At 55.2% G+C, this 20,986-nt stretch overlaps 6 protein-coding genes across 6 annotated transcripts; 1 reads left to right on the top strand and 5 right to left on the bottom strand.

The window, feature by feature from the left end:
• Window positions 1-463: 463 nt before the first annotated feature.
• Window positions 464-1,689, top strand: M406DRAFT_252043 (adenine nucleotide alpha hydrolases-like protein; the record flags this gene model as incomplete). The annotated part of the gene is made up of 3 exons (XM_040916809.1): window positions 464-678; window positions 782-1,298; window positions 1,510-1,689. 3 exons carry the CDS (start codon window positions 464-466, stop codon window positions 1,687-1,689), a joined length of 912 nt encoding a protein of 303 aa, XP_040777962.1.
• A 309-nt stretch (window positions 1,690-1,998) lies between these two features.
• Window positions 1,999-2,681, bottom strand: M406DRAFT_355430 (uncharacterized protein). The gene has a single exon (XM_040923169.1). It carries the CDS (start codon window positions 2,665-2,667, stop codon window positions 2,317-2,319), a length of 351 nt encoding a protein of 116 aa, XP_040777961.1. The 5' UTR covers window positions 2,668-2,681; the 3' UTR covers window positions 1,999-2,316.
• Window positions 2,682-4,370: 1,689 nt separating this feature from the next.
• M406DRAFT_350360 (uncharacterized protein) lies at window positions 4,371-5,710 on the bottom strand (the record flags this gene model as incomplete). The annotated part of the gene is made up of 3 exons (XM_040922543.1): window positions 5,124-5,710; window positions 4,521-5,051; window positions 4,371-4,387 (listed from the first exon to the last, which is right to left on the bottom strand). Exons 1-3 carry the CDS (start codon window positions 5,515-5,517, stop codon window positions 4,371-4,373), a joined length of 942 nt encoding a protein of 313 aa, XP_040777960.1. The 5' UTR covers window positions 5,518-5,710.
• A 1,608-nt stretch (window positions 5,711-7,318) lies between these two features.
• M406DRAFT_345253 (UDP-glucose 4-epimerase) lies at window positions 7,319-8,808 on the bottom strand (the record flags this gene model as incomplete). Its single annotated transcript, XM_040922058.1, has 3 exons — window positions 8,643-8,808; window positions 8,273-8,507; window positions 7,319-8,167 (listed from the first exon to the last, which is right to left on the bottom strand). The coding sequence occupies exons 1-3, from the start codon at window positions 8,672-8,674 to the stop codon at window positions 7,319-7,321; spliced, it is 1,116 nt and encodes a 371-aa protein (XP_040777959.1). The 5' UTR covers window positions 8,675-8,808.
• Window positions 8,809-9,465: 657 nt separating this feature from the next.
• On the bottom strand, window positions 9,466-15,590 carry M406DRAFT_345252 (ankyrin). Its single transcript, XM_040922057.1, has 4 exons — window positions 15,297-15,590; window positions 13,407-15,176; window positions 13,214-13,361; window positions 9,466-13,152 (listed from the first exon to the last, which is right to left on the bottom strand). Exons 1-4 carry the CDS (start codon window positions 15,309-15,311, stop codon window positions 9,638-9,640), a joined length of 5,448 nt encoding a protein of 1,815 aa, XP_040777958.1. The 5' UTR covers window positions 15,312-15,590; the 3' UTR covers window positions 9,466-9,637.
• A 1,479-nt stretch (window positions 15,591-17,069) lies between these two features.
• M406DRAFT_97736 (uncharacterized protein) lies at window positions 17,070-19,733 on the bottom strand (the record flags this gene model as incomplete). The annotated part of the gene is made up of 6 exons (XM_040926376.1): window positions 17,070-17,663; window positions 17,709-17,939; window positions 17,988-18,066; window positions 18,142-19,379; window positions 19,410-19,628; window positions 19,699-19,733. 6 exons carry the CDS (start codon window positions 19,731-19,733, stop codon window positions 17,453-17,455), a joined length of 2,013 nt encoding a protein of 670 aa, XP_040777957.1. The 3' UTR covers window positions 17,070-17,452.
• Window positions 19,734-20,986: the final 1,253 nt, after the last annotated feature.

The raw sequence follows: 20,986 nt of genomic DNA, 5'->3' as shown, positions 1-20,986 counted from the left end.
TCGCGAGGTATTATTGTTGTTCATCGATAGCATGCATACTTATAGGCAGGACAAATGATCCCAGGGCAATGGTAATGCTACAGTACCATGTGATGCTGTGGCCGCCTGGTGCGGGCCCCCCCAACCCGCTAAACCACGCCGTCGATCCCCCACCGTAGCCGCAACCCGAGACCGAGGAGCTACAGCAAAGAGCCCCTGCGCAACCGTTGGAGGGGCTCGTTCCCAACCGGAGGAGGGGTCTCGTATCTACTGGTTGGTACCGTAGCCGCAGGCCCAACATAACTTCAAGTCCGTCAGCACATAGATACTTGATCCCGCCTCGTTCCACCGCCTTCTCCTCCTCCTCCTACTCCTCCTCTTTTCCCTCCTCCCACGAATCACTCACCTCTCCCGTCACGGTTTTTTCCTCCCTCCTGTCCATGGCTGAGCTACCAAACAGCGCGAGATAACGACATACGACGCGATGCTGCAGCAGGGCCCCACCCACCACCCACAGAATGGCGGCGGCGGCGAGGCTGCTGCTCCGGCCGCCCCGTCCCTGCGGCAGGTCTGCCTCGAGCTGCAGGACAAGGTGGAGGCCTTTCTGGCCGAAGACGTCGAGACGAAGCTGCTGAGGGGCGTTCAGGCCCAGGTCCGGGAGGCCGTGAGCGTCATCGACGAGGCACTGGACAAGTACAGGTAGGGTGGTGGCATTCTCCACGAATCGATCCCCGGCGGCCAAAGCCCTGGCAGACCGAGCAGGCTGGCTGACTTACACACGTGTGTCCAACACTTCGCACAGCCTTGAGGAGCTCTCGCTCTCCTACAACGGCGGCAAGGACTGCCTCGTCCTGCTCATCCTCATCCTCGCGTGCCTCCCCCGCCACTTTGAACCAACCCCTCCACCCTCCACGACGACGCCCTCCGCCCTCTCGTTCGGTCCTCCCCGCCACTCCAACCCCCCGACCAACACGCCCCTCTCCGCGACCCCGCGCGCCGCCACACCGACAAACGCCTTCCCCACGTCCCTGCAGTCCGTCTACATCGTCTCCCCCCATCCCTTCGCCGAGGTCGACACCTTCGTCAACGCCTCCGCCGCCGCCTACCACCTCGACCTGTGCCGCTACGCCCTGCCCATGCGCGCCGCCCTCGACGCCTACCTCGCCGAGCGGCCCAGGCTCCGCGCCATCTTCGTCGGCACCAGGCGCACCGACCCGCACGGCGCCGACCTGCGCCACTTCGACCCTACCGACGACGGGTGGCCGGCTTTTATGCGCGTGCACCCTGTCATCGACTGGCACTATGCCGAGATCTGGGCTGTGAGTTCCTTCCCCGGGCACTACGTTGGATCCCGCGTCCCCCTCTCTTCCTCCTCTCTCTCCCCCTTTTGTTCCGAGAGATAATCGAAGATGACGAGAGGAGGCTTTTTTTTTTTTTTTTTTTTTCTGGCGGGATGATGGAGGACACCAAAAAAGAGGCGTGTAATAGAAGACGAAATAGGCTGACCATCATCATCATCATCATCTATAGTTTATACGGCACCTAAACATCCCATACCTCTCCCTTTACGATAAAGGCTATACATCCCTCGGTGGTACCGAGGACACCCACCCCAACCCGCACCTGAAGAAGGAGGACGGAGCAAGAGGCTTCAAGCCGGCGTACGAGCTGACGGAGGATAACGAGGAGAGGCTGGGTCGCGACTGGTGAAATACGTATAGAAGAATAACTTAAGGGGGGGGGGGGAGGCTAGGTAATCCTTATTGTGTCCATGTGGTCAACCCCTTGGCGGGGGGGGGGGGGTGGGATGGTTTCTGGAGTTGTAGAGATTGTTTTGTGCCTATACTTACATAGAGAGGTCTTGGCTATATCATAGAGCGGTGCATATCCTTCATAAAACAATGTCAAAAGATATTTGGGTCAGGTCAGGTTCATCGATTGGGCGGTTCCGCCTTGGTGGCATGTTCAAGTTGCGGCCCTGAATTCATTCTCATTAAAAGGGCAACAAATGTGAAAAAAGTCGTGGACGTTCAATTGATTCTCGGTCCGATCCAGAGCAGACGGGTGCTATGGTGAAAATGTACAAATATTCTGGGTATCTCCGATAAACGCCAATGCTTGCTAGCCACCCTGATGATTTCTTCTTTAAAAATGCACAAAGCGGTCAGTCAGCCGACTGACCAAACAAATGTCTCTGTGGGTTTGTTCCATCTATTCGTCAACATCCTAACTTTCTCTCCTGGCTCATTTAGCCGACCGACGAATCGAACAAACAATGTCTTGAGGGTTTGTTATCCCTCTATGCGTGGAAAGAGGCGGACTCTCTCATTCCTTCACTCACTCAACCATGCTCATATCTCGGTTTCCACCCTCGTCACCCCACAGTTGTAGGCGGTAGAAGCAGGTGTGGTCCTTGGCCCCGTAATTCGTCTTGGCGCGCACCAGGACCTGTCGCGTCTGGGCGTCCATGTTCAGCAGCTCCTCTGGTAGCCTGAAGATCTGGCTCTCGCCCTTGGTGACGCTGTTGTCGTACTGAAACTCAGCGACCTTGACAAATCCGCGCTGGCGGAGGCGGTTGCTGTCCGGGCCCCTGAGGGCGGAGCCCCAGCGCTGGCTGCTCCAATCCTGGAGCGTCCGGCTGCGCTTGTCTGTCGGCGCGCGGATCCATACCTCGATATCCTTGGGCATGGAGCCCGGGTCGAAAGTGGCCTCGGCGGTAATGTGCTCGACCACAAGGTGTTGAGGAATCACGGTATCGGCAGTCAGGATGGATAGGTCGGCGGCGCCGGAGATGTCTTTAGCATCTCCCACGCCGGCGCACCAGCACTGACCGTCCTCCTCCCACTTCTCGAGGGCCATGCTTGGGGAGAACGAGACCCCGGCATCCTGACCACCATCACGGAGCGTTGGCTCCCACTTCCTGCGCGAGAATAAGTTCAAGCCGAGGAATCCTCCCGCCCCTTTCACTTCCGTTGCCTTGCTTCCCCAGTCGTAGGAGCTTGATGTCAGGCTTGGGTCGACGATAGCTCCACGGAGGGTGCTAAAGTAGTTCCTGCGTCGCAGGAGGCCATTATCGAGGCTCGCCTTGATGTGGCCCTTGGCAACGCTTTCAAGCTGTGCGTCCGCTATGCTTCGCCGGACGACTTGGTCGATCATTGCCTTGACCTCTGTTTGGCTCATACCAGCTGGAACCTCGGCGGCAGCCTTCGCCTCCTCTGCCATAGCGAGAGCCGTATCGAGCCTGCCCTGCATGGCTTCCATCTCCACTCGTATCTGAGCGGCATGCTGGCTGGATTGACGCTCAACCTCCTGAATGAAGTTCTCCTTCGTGACGATGCGTTCCTCGAGACCCAGGGCCTGGAGCCTCTGGGCTACGATCTTGTCGACATCGCCGTACAGGTCCTGCCAATGCGGGTTGCGGTCTTCCTCAGCGTCTCCCCGGGACCGCTTGATCGCCTCCTCATTATTTTTGAGCCAGTCTGCCCATGCCTGTGACACGGCCTGATCCACGTAGTCCGTAATATCGCCGTCGAGGGCCAGCTCGCCGTCTGTAACGACCGGTTGCTTGGGCAAAAGTAGGTTCTCAGCTTGGATACGCTGCAGGATGGCACCCCAGTGAGAATCTGAGATCGTATACGAGTCATTTCGCGACTTTTCCATGGTGAGGATAGAATGCATGAGGCCGCCTTGCTTCACCTCCTCGTTCATCGCGTGCCAAAATGCGTCGTCCACGGTCCATTTGTTCGAGCTTTTGTCCACCTTGATGGCAATGAGCTCAGGAAGAATCCTTCGCATCTCGTCCACAGCGCCTGTGAGGGTATCAATCTGGATGGCGTTTCGGTGATTACCGATCTCGGCCCAGTGAAGCTGGTCTCGAAAGTCGACGTAATGTAGGTCTCCAGTGAGCACCGCGAAAGGGTGAAGAACGACCCAAGGGACCCATTGGGCGACATTCTGGCGCCAGTGAGAGATGCCATGCAAGGGCTGGTCTTTGCTGACGCTGACGCCTTCCCACGTGTGCGCAGGTAGAGATATACCCAGAATGATAAGAAACCCCCAACAAAGCAAAACAAGTAGGCCCCAGGCCTGCATTGCTGTTCCCAGCCAACGAGGCCACTTGCTGAAGCGGAATAGGTTGAGAAACTCTTTCACGATATAAAGACACAAATTGTCCTCTATGTCCTCCTCTTCATACAAAGCTGGGCCACCATAGAACGACGAAGCCGAGTCGGCACGTATGTCGCCGGCAGCTGGCTGTCTGGCAGCGGGGACAGCAGTATTTTTGTTCACTTTCCATGAAGACGAGACGTTAGAGGTTGCAAGCCCATTGGAAAGACCGAGCGGCTGATGAAGGCCTCCATTCATAGGAGGAGTTGGCAAATAAACGTTGTTTAGAATGTTATGGGACCTAGGGTGAGGCAGCCGTAGATCGCCAGTGCGAGCGTCTTGCACAGGGTTGGGACGGCTGGGTTGTGGTCCACGAGAATCCAGATGTGGCTGAGTCGATGGCTTCCGGGGTCTCTCTGCATCACTGCTCTCACCGACATCGCTATCCTCACTTGAATCGCCTCGGTCGCTCTCAGACAGCAGTCGAGGGCCTCGAGCTGCACGGGCCCTACGCATGCGATCGCTGAGATCGGGTGAGGCGGCATCGACAGAGCCCTTTCTAGCAGGCAGGCCGCGAGGAGTAGGGTTCAGGAGAGGGTCCTCTTCATCATTTTCATCGATGGAGTCGGACATGGGGGGAGGCACTCGGGCGTGCGTGTTTGCGCCTGGCCTAGGTGGAGATGGCGTGACGCTGGCATCGCTTCTCGCTGCAGAATTCTTGGCAGCGAGACGAGCTGAGGATCGAGTGGCGGGAGACTGTCGCGAGCGATCGGGACCAGTGGCTCGAGGCCGTCGGGGCGTAGCAAAGTCCGCACCGCTGTAGATCTGGCTCTCCTCAACGAAGCTTCTCTGAGACATAGCATCAGAGTATGGTGGCTCTGAGCCAAAACGAGTTTGAGGAGACGAGCCACCGTCAAATAGGCTGACAGGCTGGACGGAACCGGCCCTGCGACCTCGAAGTCCTCCTATTGGATTTTGTTAGTAAGACGGTGAAACGAAGTCAAGGTGAAGTGCGCTTTACGCCTGACGGGGCTCACTTTGTATGGGAAGGGGGGGTGGCGGCATAGCTCGGGTATCGTCGTCGCTGCCGCGAGCGCTGTTGTCGTCGTGGTCGTCGCTGCGACCAGTCGCGTCAGAATCACTCTGCTGGAGGTCCTCCTCGTTCGCGGTCTTGATCGTCTCGAGAGCAGCACCGATGGCGGATCGGGCGCTGCCTCCAGAGAGGTTGCGCGATGAGTTCAGGACCACGGGCGAGCCGTATGAGCTGCTGAACCTGCTGGGTGCGGGTGTGCGCCGCGATCTCATCGTGGGATCCACGACAGGGGTCGCCTCGCGTGTGTCGTCGACGGTTGAGGGTCCAGGTGTGCCACGCGCTCGAGATGCGCCCCGCGCCCCGCCACGGGCGCCACCACGGCCTCGCTTGGGTGGCATTTTGATTTATTTCAGTGCAGAAAGACAGATTCCCAAAATCAAGTTTGTTTGTGAGCTTCACTGGGAGCGTTGCTGCTCGTCTTTGTCGCGGTCGGTGCCGGTCTGTGAAGATGGCGCGTTGTTGTTTGGTGACATGGAGATGCCTAAGAGGCAAATCAGATAAAGGTTTGGATGATTCTGATGTAAAGAAAAGGGTTGATTCGAAGAGGAGAGAGAGAAACGAAAGTTGTGTAAACATCAAAGAAATCCAGGCAAAGGCATTTGTGACCGTTTACTTGAAGGTTGTAGCGCGTCTGTGTAGAAAGACAGAGAGGTCGAGAGAAGTGGGTCTCCCTGCACAATGAGCAGGGGTGGTTCACTGAGCGAAAGGACAAAAGGGTTAGGGTTATAAAACGAGTTTCCCTTCAGACCATAGGCAGTAAGATTGCGATTTGGGAACAATGAATGAGGGTTGATATAAGGGGAGAGAGCCGTGCAACAGCTCGAGGTGTCAGGTAGACTAGGAGAGGTGACAGACTAGACACTTGGGAAGGAAATATCAACTCACCCGTTGCTGGGTTGCCTGCATGTACTCCCTCACTTAAATTAGGTGGTAATATCATTCAAATTTTGACCCTGAGAAGAACCATCTCTTGAACAGGCAGAAGTGATTTTCCGAAAGCAATTGTATGATCAGACACGATGGGAGAGCGATGATTCTGATGAGCTATCTTTACGTAGACCTCATACTGGGTTGCGTACCCGGTGCCAGCTTCCACGTTGACGATACTGAAGAAAAAGCACGGTAATGATCCTGAAGCCAGGGAGAGAAGGCCGATAAAATGGGGAAACAATGAACTGTGATTTTCAAGGAGAACCGTAGCCAAGAGTCAAAGATATCAACAAAGCTCACATCAGCCTCATACAAAAAACAAAATACCAATGCGGTGAAAGAAATATAGCAGACGGAGCAGACCCCGGTGAGACTAAACAAGCCACAACACTTTGTTCAAGGCCTCCAAAGGTATAATCTCGCCGGTTCCGTCGAACAATTGACACTCGTCTACCAGTATTTTCGTAGCTATCACACAAAGACGAGATCATTATATGCGTTGATTGTGACCCCCCTCCCCCCAAGTCCTAGTCAGTGCCGAGTGAGTTGACAACAAAGACGTCTTTGCGCTATGACAAGAGTCTCTCGACAGCGCGGCGGGCGAGATAAATTTTGACCACTGACGGTCATACAGTGACTTGTATACGTGTTTGTTGTTTGGATGGGTCCTTCACCCATCATTGCCTGCTCGTCGAAGTCACGAGGTCGACAGAAAATGCATCAAACCCCCCATGCAGGTGAATGCGCCCAGGTGCCTATAGCGGCGACACTTCTGCTGTCACTTCACGTTTTCCAACAGGCACGAGAATCTTGTTTGAAACGGGCAGTGGATTGCCCAAGCATTTTGCAGAGTGACGTGCAGCATTGCGTATGTACTTGAATACGTTAGGCATATTGAGCCTTTTGCTCATTATTGACAGCTGATCCCAACACGCTTGTTCTATCGTGATGCACTCCGGGGACTATCAAAATCTCATTTACATCGTTATGTTGTAAGAGACTCTCTGTGAGCGGTTCAGCAATGCACCATTGCCCCCCCCCCCCCCCCCAAAAAAAAAAACCTTCATATTCACGGGAATCGTCTTTTTTTTTCTTCTCTTTTTCCTTCCACTGGCAGTAGACACTTTTCATCCTCCCAAAATGCTAGCCTTCATGCATTTTCCCTCTTTTCTCTCTTTCTCTTTCTATGGTTTCAGAAGAACAAGGCACTCAATTCTTCTTGAGGGCCGCCAGAATCTCGGCGGGAGGATCCTGGCGGTAACCCTTGGGGTTGTTGCTGACCCACCGCCACAGGTCGGCGCAGGCATCCTCCATGCTCAGCTCGGTCTTCCAGTTGAGCTCCTTGTTGGCCAGGGACGGGTTGGCCGTGAGATCGAGGACGTCGCCCTGTCGGCGCTCGACGACCTGGTAGGGCAGGTCGCGGCCGACGACGGAGCTAAAGGCCTTGATGATCTCGAAGACGGTGCTGCCGCGGCCGGAGCCCAGGTTCCACGCCTTGACGCCGGGCTTGTGCTCGCGCAGGTAGTTGAGCGCGACCAGGTGGCCCTTGGCCAGGTCGCACACGTGGATGTAGTCGCGGATGGCGGTGCCGTCACGCGAGGCATAGTCCTCGCCAAAGACGAGCAGCTTCTCGCGCTGGCCGGTGGCGACCTGGCCCAGCAGAGGGAGCAGATTGTAGGGCACGCCCTGGGGGTCCTCGCCCATGATGCCCGACGGGTGGGCGCCGCAGGGGTTGAAGTAGCGCAGGTTCGCGCCGTTCCACTGCTCATAGGGCTTGCCGGCCTTCTTCAGCACGGTGCGCTGGGCATTGATGTGGTCCTCGATGACGTTCTCGATCATGGACTTGGTGCGGCCGTAGGTATTGGTGGGACCGGTCGGGCAGTTTTCTGGGATGGGAATCATGTTGGGGAAGCGGGTGGCGTCGCCGTAGACGGTGGCTGAGGACGAAAAGACGATGTTGGTGACATTGTTCTCGCTCATGGAGCGCAGCAGAGAGATGCTGCCGCCGACATTGACGCGGTAGTACTCGAGTGGGATCTCGCCAGACTCGCCGACAGCCTGCGCCAGGGTATCACTTCAGTCAGCCTCATTTTGCATTTCTTTTCTTGGTTCTCGCCATCATCACCCCACCTAATGGCTTTTGTAGGATGATGCGCCACTTGCCTTGAGGGCCGCGAAGTGGATAACACTGTCGATGGCCGGGTTCTCCTGGAAGATCTTGTCGAGGGCAGGCTTGTCTGTGATGTCCTCCTTGTAGAACTTGGGCCGCTTGCCGCAGATGAGCTCAATGCGGTCGAGGGCCACCTCGGAGGAGTTGTAGAGGTTATCGACAATCACGACATCGTAGCCGTTCTCGAGAAGCGCCAGCGAGGTGAAGGAGCCGATGTAGCCGGTACCACTGCATGTCCCGTTAGCTTCTTGGTGTGTCTTGTCTGTTTTCTTTTTCCCCTTTGGACAGCGCGCCCATCTGGCCGCCTTGCGGTAGCAGCGGCGTTGAACGAGGAAGGGAGGCCCATGCGAGGGGGGAGCTCACCCGGTGATGAGAACAGTTCCGACGGGTGCCATGACGTAATCTGGACTTGATTTGAGGCTTTCAAAAGGAGTGTTTTGTGGTGACGGCGCAAAGACGGACGAGGGAGTGTTGGGAACAAACGAACAGCAAGAGGAGGGGTTCGAAGGCGTTATCAGCCAAGAGGGAGGAAGACGAAAAGGAAAAAGGACAAGGCAGGCAAGGTTCTTTGGTGAGCGGTTATTGCGGTGAGGCAATCAAACCATACATAAAAAGATCGACGAGCAGCTCAGGTCGTACCAAATTACGAGCTGCGACCTACCTTGTACAGGAACGGCTTGCAGCTGCTTCTGGGTTCTTACGCCCCAAACGTTTGCCCCTCAGCGTCCCACTGGGCCCACTGGCCCCACCACTCTTTCAAGGATGAAGAACACTGACCCTGCGGGAGAAAACAGGGTTATCTCCAGCTCCAGTTAGTCCCCAGTAGGTCCCCTATAAAGTACTGTAGTTCCAGGTTTCTAATTCTAGAAGACCACTGGAGCCAGTAGCAAAGCGAGACATTTTCAGCGGGGTCAAGCCATGTGGGCTGCTTAAGTTGTCTCACTTAGAATAGCATCATTCAAGCCACTCAAGCCCTGCCAACTCAATGTTGGTGCTTCCAACAGCAATTTTATTTCGCTTTGTATCATCCTCAGCCTATCTCTCTCTCGTGAAATCGTTTCAGACGGCAAGTAACGGGGAAAGAAGCGAAAGAAAAGTTAGGGCAAGACAGACTGAATCGAAATTGTCGGTTCAGAATTTGTCCAATAATACAGATCCATCTCTTCTACGAAATGAATTTCCAGTTGAGACATGCAACCGAAGAGGTAGATATATTTTGAGATATAGTGAATGTATAGACACTGTCCCTAAATGACCCAAACTCTATTCCTTTACCTAAGGAATAATTTCCTCGGACCCCATCCATGTTTAAACACCAAGCAAAATTCGTCAAAATATCAAATCTCGTGACATTTCCATCACTCCAGCTCTCCCGAAACGTATCCAATCTGCCGCCGCTGCGGCATCCCCAAAGCTGCCAGGTTCGCCGCCATTTGGTTCTTGCTCTCGATCAGTTTGCGCTCCTGCGTCATCCGGGCCTGCAGCCGTTTATCCTGCTCCTTCTCGAACGCGTTAATGTCCTCTCGCTCTCTGCGTTGGAGTGCACTCATCTGGCGCGCGGTATCCATGCGTGCTGAGGCCTGCTGGCCCTCGAAGGCCAGGAGCAGCTGCTGCCTCTTCTGCTCTCCCTCGTACTCCGTTTCGAAGAGCAGCCGCTTGCGTTCCGCCTCCACCTGCATCAGCGACGACTGATGGTCCAGCGCCGCCGCTTGCTCCGCCCGCTGCCGCCGCACGGCCTCGTTGAATAACTGTTCCTCGAGCTGCGCCTTCTCCCGCACTCCGTTGAGCTCCGTGAGCTGCTTCTGCCGCGCCCGCTCATCTTCGAGTGCCGCCCGCTGCGCAAAGATCTGAAGGTGGATGTCGGCAACCTCTTGGGTGCGCGACAGAGCACGCGTGTGGTCCTCCGCCTCGAGCTGGATCCGCTCCAGGCGGGCCTTGCGCTCGCGTTCCGCGCGAACAATGTCATCAGGCAGGCCGATGGCGCCCTCGGGCTGCGGCCCTTCGTTGGCGAAGTATATGTCCTCTCCTCGGTTGGCCTTGAGGAGGGTGTGCAACTGTTCGGACGTATCGTTCTGTCGTAGAATGCGCTTGGCGTACTGAGTTGGCGAGTATGTACACACGCCGTCCGTATATAGATTCCATTGTCGGTTGATGTGCTTCCACATGCCGACCTTCAGGAGTGCTCTCGTCGTCGGAACGGCGTCGGCTGATTCCATGGCGAGATATAAGACCGATTTTCCATCCGAAAGCAAGCTGAGGTCTGTGCCCTGCCTCATCAGGTACGTCATGGCTTTCTCCATGGCCTTCTCTTGCGCCGCTGTCAGAGGACCTGCGTCGGAACTATGGAGACAGAGCTCGCCCAGCGCCGTCCTGCCGCCGTGAAGAGGACTTGGGAAATCGACCTCGTGCCCGAAGTCCACCAGCACTTGCATTGTCCGGATGTCCAGGTCTCGAGCAGCGTTATGTAGTGACCCATCGTTCTGTGACGGTTCGGCCGCGAGGATGCTGGACATCATCGTTCTGCCCAGGTCGCCACCAATCTGTGTAGTTAGGGTGAGGGGCGTGTTGCCCGTCACGTCGGTAACGTCGACCTCGGCGTTTGCCATGACAAGCGCTTGGACAATATCCTTGCGCTTTTCCTTTATGGCCAGCATAAGCGGAGTTGTCTTGGAGAGTGGCGTTTCAATGTTGACCGCAGCGCCCCTCTTGATCAACGTCGTGATAACGTCGCTGCTCACCCTTTTCATAGGCTGCAGGAGGCACCATATTAGCAGGTTGGCCTGTTCTTCTTCTTCGACCTCGTCGAGCACTCGCACACTACACGGCTCGTCGTAAAAATAACCAGCGTCAAGGAGTGTCTCGACAATTTTGGTGGAGCGGGGATAACGGGAGATTGCCTTGAAAATGGTCGGCGCCGAATCTGGGTGTCGGAATTTCGGATCCAGCTGTATCTCTCCATCTTGGAAATGTGTGAATAGCGTGATGAAGTCTAACACCTCGTTATCCTTGAGTTCATGGTCGAACACGTACGGAAAGGCCATGGACAAGGATTCTGCGTTCGGTCCCTGTTGCAGCATCTGCTGAACAAGTTGGGTATCGCCAGTCTTTGTGGCCCTTACGAGGGGTTCGCCATGGCCTTGATTTACGTCTGCATTGTGTTGAATCAGGATGCTGACGAACTGCCGTGCGATGCCGTCCTTTTCAGTGCCCAGGTAGTCTAGTGATGCGCTGAGCGCAACAGAGAGCCCCTCGCCTTCAGCACCTTTCGCCAGCAGACGTCGTGCGACTTCGAGACCACGTGGCGAGAGCCAGACGTCCACTGCCGCCGGAATAAAGGTCTCCTTCATAGTCCAAGAGATATCTTTTAAAGAGATCTCACATTTCAAGAATAAGTCCAGGACCTCGAGGTTCTGTATCTGCGCGACATCGACCAGACTCTTGCAGCCGAGAGCTGTAGGTGAGGCCCCCTTTTCCAGAAAGAGCTTGATGAGATCAATGCTTGACTCCTCCTCGTTGACAACTTTGTTCAGAGCCACATGGACGTCATCAGAAATTTGCAGGCCAGCTTCAAAGAGCCACTGGACAACTTGCAACCTCGGCGCGGTGCTCAACTTCGAGCTGGCCTTTAGTGAGCGGACGAGCGTCCTGGAGGATGGCTTCTGCTGCTTGCCGCCCGCAGGGGAAATAGCTAGCATCAATTTGAGGATGTCCATGAAAGCACAACAGGTTGCATTGTATACCGCTTCTCCATTATTGTGGTCCGGAGAGGCACCAAAATGCAGAAGCAGCTGGACAAGATCGACAGCATCATACCCATAGCGCGCAGCAGACACGAGCTCGGCATCGAGGACTTCGCCAGTGACGCCTTTGTCCAGCAGTACTTTGTATACGCTTAGTCTCTGCTTCAGGTCGCTGACTTCTGTTGCAGCTTGGAAGCCTCGCTCCAATGTCTTTTTGTCGATAGAAGCTCTGGTGGACAAAAGAACTTTGAGAACGTCACAGGACCCAGCTCGACAGGCCTCGACCACGCACTGGCCTTCTCGATGACCTGTACTGGCACCATGCTTGAGCAAGATCGCTATCAGGGTCAAATCGCCCGTACCAGCGGCGTCCAGCAGGGCATTCGAAACCACATCACCCGATGCACCCGTGTTGAGAAGGGATTCGCAGATAGACTTCCGAATCTCGTGATCACCAATTTTCATGGCCGCGGAGAATGCCTGGTTGAGCGACGCAGTGGCGTGTCTTTTCGATTTTGCCATTAGCTCTACCAGGTCGGGATGGCATCTCCTCACCGCTGTCACCAACGCCTCGCCATCTCTCATGTCAGCCTTCGCGACAAGCCGATGGATCAATGCCAAGTCTCTGGGACACGCTGTGATGGCGTAAGTCAGTGCTCGGTTCGCCTCAGCAGCAGGGGCTCCAGCATCCAACAGCCTCGCCGTGAATGCCAGCCGGTCGGCCTCGTCTGGAATATTCATGGCAAATCGCATTGCCTCTCCTAATGAAGCAGAGCTAGGCTTAGCGGCGAAGAGCACATCCGTGATGACTTTGTCCGCTTGACCCACGGCACAACAAAGGGCAGCAGCCTTGTCCGCATTCACGTCGATACCAGCGGCCAACAGAGCTTTCAACACCACCAGCGTCCGTTTCTCAGGTGGACACTCTAGAATCGCGTTGACTTCGGTGACCAGAAGTCTATTTAGGGTTTCTTTTTGTTTTATGTTCCGGAGAATGGACTCTAGCTTGGCTGCTTTCTCATCTGTTGATGGTACATCGTTCATGGCCTGCACTGCCATATCCATTGTTTCTGCGTTAGGTTTCCCGGCCTTCAGCATCAGGTCAAGAACCCTAGGATCTGGGTTTCGAACAGCTATAGGCATATAAATGTCAGCATGTCTTGCACCGCAGTTAAGACCTTGTCTTACACGTACCAAACACAAGAGGTTCGCCCGTGTTAATATTAACATCGCCCTTCCCCAATTTGAGAAGCGCTGACAACAACGCCAAGTCTGTCGGCTTCTCCTGCAGAACTCTGCCCAAGGACTCGCCAATTACTTGTGAATTTATATCCACACGCGCCTGCAGAAGCAAGAAGACCATTTGCGTCCTCTTAGGACCATTGACGTCCATGGCATTCATAAATGCGGCCGTAGCAGTTCGGGTGTCCGGGCGTCCCTTGTTCAAGAGGACCTGGAGCAGATCGGCATCGCCTTGTGCAATGGCTGATAGGATTGGTGCTCCATCGTTCTTGGTTTTGACGTCAACATCGTGATGGAGCAGAAGCCCAATCAAGCGCTGGTCTCTCCTCGGCGGCCGCTCATCAATTGCGTGTTGTAGGGCGGCGTGAACACAAGGTCCTGAGACGCCAGCCTTTAGGAAAGATTCTGTCAGACGATATCTCTGTGCCGGTTCGAGCTGGCTGATGAGTGGAAAGACCTGGGCAAGCGTCTCGAGGCTCGGTTTTGCTGCGAGGATGCTCTCGGCTATGGGGATCTGGCCCGTACGGACGGCTATCGAGAGAGCCAGCCCGCCCTTGTGATTCACACTGGATGTGGCATGATGCTCGAAGATCATGCTCCGTGGGCCTCGCTTCAGGTCGTGGCTGCCGCTGGGCTGCAACCTGCCGCTCCCAGGGAACTGCGGTGTGAGGAGTAGCGTAACGCACTTGAGATCGTGGGCCTCAACGGCATCGACCAAGGCGTCATCCAGCTGCGAGCCTCCTGCCCCCTTCCGGAGGAGGAGGGTAAGCAGCTCCAGCCTGTCCTCAGGGCTTGTGCGCTTCGGTATCTCGGGAATCAGGTCTGCTGCCAGGTCTGGCTTCAAGGCAGCCTCGTTACCCAGCAGTACCTTGACCAGGCTTGTGTTACCCTTCTGGATAGCGTTTCTCACAGCCATTGCATGGCCGTAGTCGATAGATGCGCCGGCCGTGATGAGGAGGTCAATCATGTCGTAGAACTCCGTCTCGCAGGCCTTGACAAGTGCTTCGGCCGTGACGTCGCCCTCTGCACCAGCCAAAAGCAGGACATCCGCAAAACACTTTTTCTCCGTCGGCATAATGTTGGCATACTCGAACAGGAGCTTAAAGGCCTCATTGACATGTTCCCTGGCTGGTGGCTTGCGGCCGGTAAGGATGGCCAGCGCGATATCGATGCGGCACATGGTGACGGCCAGCTTCAGAGCCTCGGCCTCATTATAGCTCCCGTCCGCGACAGACCTGCTCAACCGCACCACGGTGGCGAGATGGCCCTTCCTCGCCGCTAAGACCATGGCTCCTGAGATCCAATCCGGGGGCGGCCTCCCGTCCGACTGGAGGAGCAGGCCCACCAGGTCAGCCTGTTCACCATTAATGCACAGCTGCTGAAACTGGAAGCGCCCCTCGGGCGTCGTCGATAGGTTGGCGCCGTGAGAAAGAAGGACCTCGGTCATCTTAAGGCTGCCCTTGGCCAGGGCCAGCGGCAGTGCGGCGTCGACGATGGCGGGGTCTGCGTGGGGGACGAGGACAGCAACCATGTCTTCCTGGCCATTCTTGACAGCCTCCTGGAGGATCTGGCTCTGTGTCTGGACAAGGTCGTTCATGCTCCTGCGCTTGAGGGAGAAGGCGGTCTTGGGCTTGGTGTTGGGGTTATTGATATTACCTCCCGCCAGGAGCAGCCTTTGGACCAGCGCCTCTGCCACGCCGGGCGACCCTTGGTTCTGGACATGGGCATGGAGCTCGTCGAAGATCTCCTTGGGGGTGAAGCTGCTGTCCTTGCGCGATATGGAGAAGGACGTCTTTTTGAGAAGACCGCCTCTTGCTGCCATGAACCCTTCGCTGTCGCCATTTGGTCTTTGGCCGCTGGCTAGGAGGCGTCTGCGCTTGAGCTGCTCCTCTGCGTGAAAATCGTCGTTGGCGTTCTTGTAGTGGGTACCGAGTGGCGCCTGGTGTCTGGAGAGGGGAACTGGCTCTGGTGGTTCTTGGACACCGTATGACTCGGCCATGCGTTGTAGGCGCCACAAGCGGTCGTCAGAGCTCACAGGAGACGATGCCATCTTGGCCAGCGTTCTCGACCATCCGTCCACGGAGGCTTGGGATTCAGAGGTGGTGTTGATGTCGATGACGATGGTCAGCAAGGGAAGAAGACTTGCCCTTCGAGGCTGGTATGCCCCTCGCCCTGCATCGGAGGGATACAGCAGTGTCGAGCCACTGCAATTGGAAATCCAGCCAAGGGAGTGTGTTGTTGTCCGTAGCAATGAAGTTGAAACGGGGCCGTTGAGAGTGGCGCAAGTTCGTTTTCGGATCCACGACTAGCAGGTTGCACTTTCCAAGAGACTTGTCGCTCTCAGCTTTCCTCCCTTCTTTCAAATAGAGTGAAAAATGAAAGATTGCTGCTTGTCTCTTTTTCTAATTCTTCTTCTCTCCCTTCGAGACTCAAGTCTGGCGAGACCAGACCAGACGCCCGCAGTAATGTTTGTCTTTCTTCCACTTCGAAGTCTTTAGTAGCTGCTGTGACAGGAAAAGGAGTAGCAAACAAAAGCACAGCCTCATCTGTAGCGCCCGTCTCACCCCACAATTCGGCTTGATCCCTTCTCAATATCCGCCGAGTCTCGACGATCGGATCGTGACAGCCGAAGTAATACCAAGGATGCGTGGTCTTTATCTTTCTTTCGTCGTATTTTTTCCTTCTTTCTTTTCTTTCTCTTCTTCTTTTCTGCCTCACAGCAAAACTTGCGAGGCTGAGTCGGGTTGTGCGGATCTGGTTTCTACAGACCTGGTCCTTGGACCTTTCCCAGAATCGTGGGGTTTTGTTCCAGGACGACTTGTAGTAGAGTGGGTTCCCTCCTGTAGAGAATGTCCCTGTTTCGGTACATAGTAGGTGTGTGCTCGTCAGTCGATTGGAACGTCGGTTTGAAGACTGGTCTCTAACAGGAATGGCTGTCCTGCAGAGGGGGGACGGGAGCTTAAGTGGCGAAGCCCTTTCAAGGCTTGCCCACACACCTGAGTCACGCCAGTGCCAAGGCCAGTGCCAGTGCCGTAATGTACTATACTATACCTTTGTTAGCACGTATTGTTGCAAGCAGTAGCAGTGTGTGTCTGCCCCCTCTCAAAATTCAGTCATTCGTTTGAGGTTTTTTTCCACTCAGTCTATCAGGACCTGAGACTGGCTTTGATTTTACCCCAGGTTTCTAATTCATTAACCTTTCATGAGAACCCGCTCAAAAGATGAAATTTAGGTCCTGGTGCGTCTGCCCAGGGAGCGTCTGAAGACGACGATCATCCAGGGCTTTTTTTTTTCCTTCTCTTTCGAGAAGCACGATGGCACGGCTAGTAGGTGAACATAAGCATGTCCCCGCCTGGAAAGCCGACAAGACTACTTGGGACTTGCTCAGCCGCTGCGCCCAATATGAAACGTCAGCCCCGTTCCTAGACTGCGCCTGGACGGTCACCCGCAGGGACTCCTGGATCTTGAATCATTATCATTGTCATCATCTGCAAAGGCCCGAGGAAACATATAGTATCCCTGCCCAGCTGAATTGCAAGTGCAACAGCGTAGCTTAGTTCATTACTTGTCTAAGAGATTATCATGCTCACATAACTGCTGGTTAAACATGTTCAATCCTCTTTTCTCTTCTTCTTTCTATCTTTGATGACAGCATTGTCCTTAATTAGCTGGAATGAATTTACTTCAGTTTTACCTCCTACATAAGCACTGTCCTATACCAGAGACACATTGCCTCTCCTCAACATGTATGATAGATTATAAACTACAAAAACATTGACAAGGAGACACTTCCCAATCAACACATGTTGGACTCAACAAAGCCATTCTTCAACTTTTGAAAAACTAAAATCTAGTAGAGAGTAGAGCAATCTGAACCTGATCATGCCATCCCAACTCATGCTTTCCCATCATGGTCCCTGTTCCAGCCTGTCCCTTTTTCGCTTCCAGTGATCAATGCTCCAGAACACCTGTCTTCCCCCTTTCGACCCTTTCCCTCACACCGGAAGATGCTGTAATCATCTCTGTATATACACACAATCAACAAGATTGAGTCGTTATGGGGCGGAATAACACCTTTCCTAGCCTTATACGCCGTGCTGTGTCAATGGAAAAGACTCGGAAGTTCAAGTCTCGAAAAATGAAATGCGCCGTTCAGCTTATTTCTTCTTCTTCTCTCCCCCCTCCTTTCCCTCACCACCTTTCATTCACCGTCCACCGCCTCTTCGACGAGGATAGATCTCGTGATACGCTATCTTCTATCGGTTTGTGGCTGCCCCAAAGCCCGCCTGCACCCAAACCCAGCTGCGGCAGAGGCCCCGGCATGTCTTTGTGCTCCTCGCTGTGATTTTCAGAAGAGGTGGTGCTGCGGCGCTCGACATTCGTTCGTGGAGAGACCGCATCGCTGCCACCGCCGTTGCTGGAGCCATTCGTTACTCTTGGTGTGGACGGCGTCGGCTCCTCAGGCATGGTCGTGGTCGTGGTCGTGTTCGTGCTCGGTGCGGCAGTCCCAAAGCCGCCAAAGTTCGGGAGGAAATCATCATCATCGTCGTCCGGCACCCCGAGGGTGTTACGGAGCGGAGACCAGAGGCCGCCCAGTGCAAGCGACGGCCTGGTAAACGAGGTCACACCACTGCCCACCGTGATGCCGCTACCACCACCACCACCGCTGCTGCTGCTGCTGCTGACCCCGTTCAAATCGCTCATGTTCAGCCCGATCCTGCCTGACAACCGAGATGAGGATGCCGAGTCCCGCCTCATACCGCCAAAGTTTGTCACTGCCGAGGTGCTGCGGCTACCTGGGCCGTCTGTCGGTGAGAATAAGCCATTGCTACTCCCGCTAAGTGGTGAGGATGTGTAGCTCGTGCTTCCCAGGCGTCCACGGCTGGGCGGGGCCATCAGGGCTGGTATCGAGCCTGACCTGGAGCCGCGCGTGGAGGTCAGGTGCTCGTTGCTGGCAAACAATTTCAAGTCGTAGTGCTTGTGGATGGCAATGAGGCCGGAAGGGTGGGAGACGGTGTCGCCGCCGCCTGACGCGACGCGGACTGATGCGTCCTCCTCGACCTCGCTGGCGCAGGGTCTCCTGACGGCTTGCGTGAGCGACGCCAGACCGACGTCTGTCAGGACGGGCTGGTGTGTGATGGCGCCGATCAGGGCGTTGCAGCCGGCGCCGTGAGATACGATGACAACCACGGACTCGACCTCAACGTCCTCATCGTCGACCATGACGTAGTCGTCCGCGACGCTATTACGGCGCACCTTGGTGACCATGTCTGAGGGGTTCTCGGCCGTGGCGTACCAGTCCACCAGCTTCTGCAGGCCCTTCCGGAATCGGTGGTGCATGTGTGTCCACTCCTCGCCCAGCGTACCGCCATCACCCCAGTCGAGAGTGCCCCGCATCGAGTCCCACTGGTAGTCCACCTCGCAGCAGTTGTCCCTAGCATGTGGGACATAGCCATTGGGTATCTCGGCGTTGTGGGAAATGGCGTACGTCGGCACGGGAGGAACATAGGTCCCTCCTGTCAGCAGGCGTGACTCCCCATTACTCATGACGCTTGTAACACTGTTGCTCCTGCCTGCACGCCTGAGGGCCTCGGCGAGGCTAGACACGTTGTCCGAGGTGTTCACGGGTGACGTCGGGCTGGGCACGGCGGCGGCGGCCCAGGACGGCTGGCTGGCATTCTGGTTGTTATAGGCGGCGAAGTTGGGGTTCGTGCTGTAGTCCTCCCTGCGCAGCAGATTTGCCTTGGCGCTGGCTAACATCAGACCCGAGCTCGGAGGCGGAGTGATGACCTCGAAGTAACCCGGTGTGAGCCATTCCCCGAGGAAGGCATCGAGGCGGAGGACGGTCTTCTCGACAACGAGGTCTCTGGGCGGGGCGGGCACTGTCTCAGACGGGGCGGGCAGGTCTGAGGGAGGAGCAGGGTCGGAAGGGGGGAGGTCAGCGTTGTTGGTAGGTCGGAGTCGGGGGTTGGTGGAGGAATGGATGGAAGAGGCCCGGGCAGGAGTGGCAGGTTGGGGCTCGGGGTCAGAGGCGAGGCCGGCGCTGATGCCTATGGAGGTCTGGACGCAGCGCAGGAAGGGCGAGGAGTGGACAACGATCTTGAACTTGCGGCGCTTCCTCGGAGGACCATCTGTTGTGGTTGGTGACGATGTTCCAGCTTCTGCTGTTGTTGCTGTTGCTGCTGCTGCTGCTGCTGCTGCTGCTGCTGCGGCATCATCCCGACTGTCTCTTTCGCGGAGGATCTGCCTGATCCTCTGACCTACGGCTCGCGCCTGATTCCATCCGGAGTAGGTGAGGGGTGGATCGTAAGGGGTTGGAGATTGTAGATGCCACTGCTTGTTTGCGGCGTCAAGGCGGTTTCCGTGTCTAAGCAAGAGGGCAGCACATCAATAAGGGCACAGAGGGAGGAAGACGCAGTGGTTCCGTCGACACTTACCTCACGACGAATATGTGAGCCGGAGCGCCGCCCATAGCTAAAATACTCAGCGGATGACCAACGAAGAGAGGGATGATATGTGTATGTGTCTGCGTGATGAACGCAACGAGTCCCAGGAAGGGGGACGGAACGAGGAGAGGGTGGTGGTGGTGGTGGGAGGAGGAGGAGGAGGAGGAGGAGGAGCACGGGACTTGGTTGACAGAAAGTCTAGAACTAGGTCAGGGAACTTCGGTAGCCGGGTTCAAAGGACGAAGTACTACTAGTATGACGGGGTCTTCTGGGTGTGGGTCTTCTGGGGCTGGGGCCGCGGTGAAGACCAACGATTTTGGGTAATTGCCGACAATATCGACAGGATTCCCTCATGAAGCTTTGGCTCGTGCTCCTTCTTGCCCTCATTGAAGTCCAGTCTGTGGTCTTGGATGCCAAAGGTCGGAGGTTGTTGGAGTTTATCCCCGATGGGAGTCAAAGAGAGCGTTTCTAAACTGTTCCCGTTGTGGTCGGTTGATCCCGAGTAAAACACGCTAGAGGGGAGAGAGTAAGTAGGGGGAGGAAACCTCTAGGCCTGCCCAGCACTGGGGATTAACCAGCAAAGATATCAGTGATTATATACAAGCCAAAAGGCAGCAACGTGAACAGTCGTGCGATCATTGTGTGACCAGAAGAGGCGAGGCAAGACCCCTGCAACCAATCTCACAAGATGCTTGTGTAATGCAGGTGCAACCCTGGAAACAGCTAGTCTGTATTTGGCCTGCTCCACCCAGACTTGACTTTCGAAACAAACAACTATCAAGATCCTCCCCACAACATTGTCATAATCACACCCAAAACATTTTCACATTACCAGTAAAGTGATAAATAATTACCATTACAAAGGACGCACCCAGTCCAATTACTTATAATATTGATAGAGGTGCGTCAGTGTCATCATTTAGACTTCTGTTTCTTCGAAACCCAAGCCCTGGAGAGGGAGATTTCATTTCCAGTGTTGAAGACCTTGCCCCAAGACGTGTGGCGGGCTCCCTTCTACGCAGCTGATCAGAAATCGGCATAGCATGGTTGCGGTTCATTACTGCTAAGAGGTATATATATAATCTTTGACACTTTATCCCCTGCGCAGTATATACTCGCCATTTCTTCTCCCATATTTACGCATGCTTTTTTGCAATATTACTTATTAGAGACAGATCTTGCTTACATGGTAACATTCAGACACTAAATTAGCATTTATTCATCAAAGTAAGTCTGATTTGAGCCTGCATCTTGTGTTGTACGGCATATATTATCAAGG

This window comes from Cryphonectria parasitica (assembly GCF_011745365.1).
Source record: "Cryphonectria parasitica EP155 unplaced genomic scaffold M406scaffold_3, whole genome shotgun sequence".
Taxonomy (NCBI): domain Eukaryota; kingdom Fungi; phylum Ascomycota; class Sordariomycetes; order Diaporthales; family Cryphonectriaceae; genus Cryphonectria; species Cryphonectria parasitica.
This window is presented reverse-complemented; position numbering and strand designations above follow the sequence as displayed.

What these genes read in the sequence shown, in the direction of transcription:
- M406DRAFT_355430 (XM_040923169.1), bottom strand. Translation starts at nt 2,667, where the DNA reads ATGCCCAAGGATATCGAGGTATGGATCCGCGCGCCGACAGACAAGCGC.
- M406DRAFT_345252 (XM_040922057.1), bottom strand. An exon ending in CATTTATGAATGCCATGGAC is followed by an intron (nt 13,362 to 13,406) that starts GTCAATGGTCCT and finishes TTGCTTCTGCAG; the next exon opens with GCGCGTGTGGATATAAATTC. An exon ending in GGGCGAACCTCTTGTGTTTG is followed by an intron (nt 13,153 to 13,213) that starts GTACGTGTAAGA and finishes ATATGCCTATAG; the next exon opens with CTGTTCGAAACCCAGATCCT.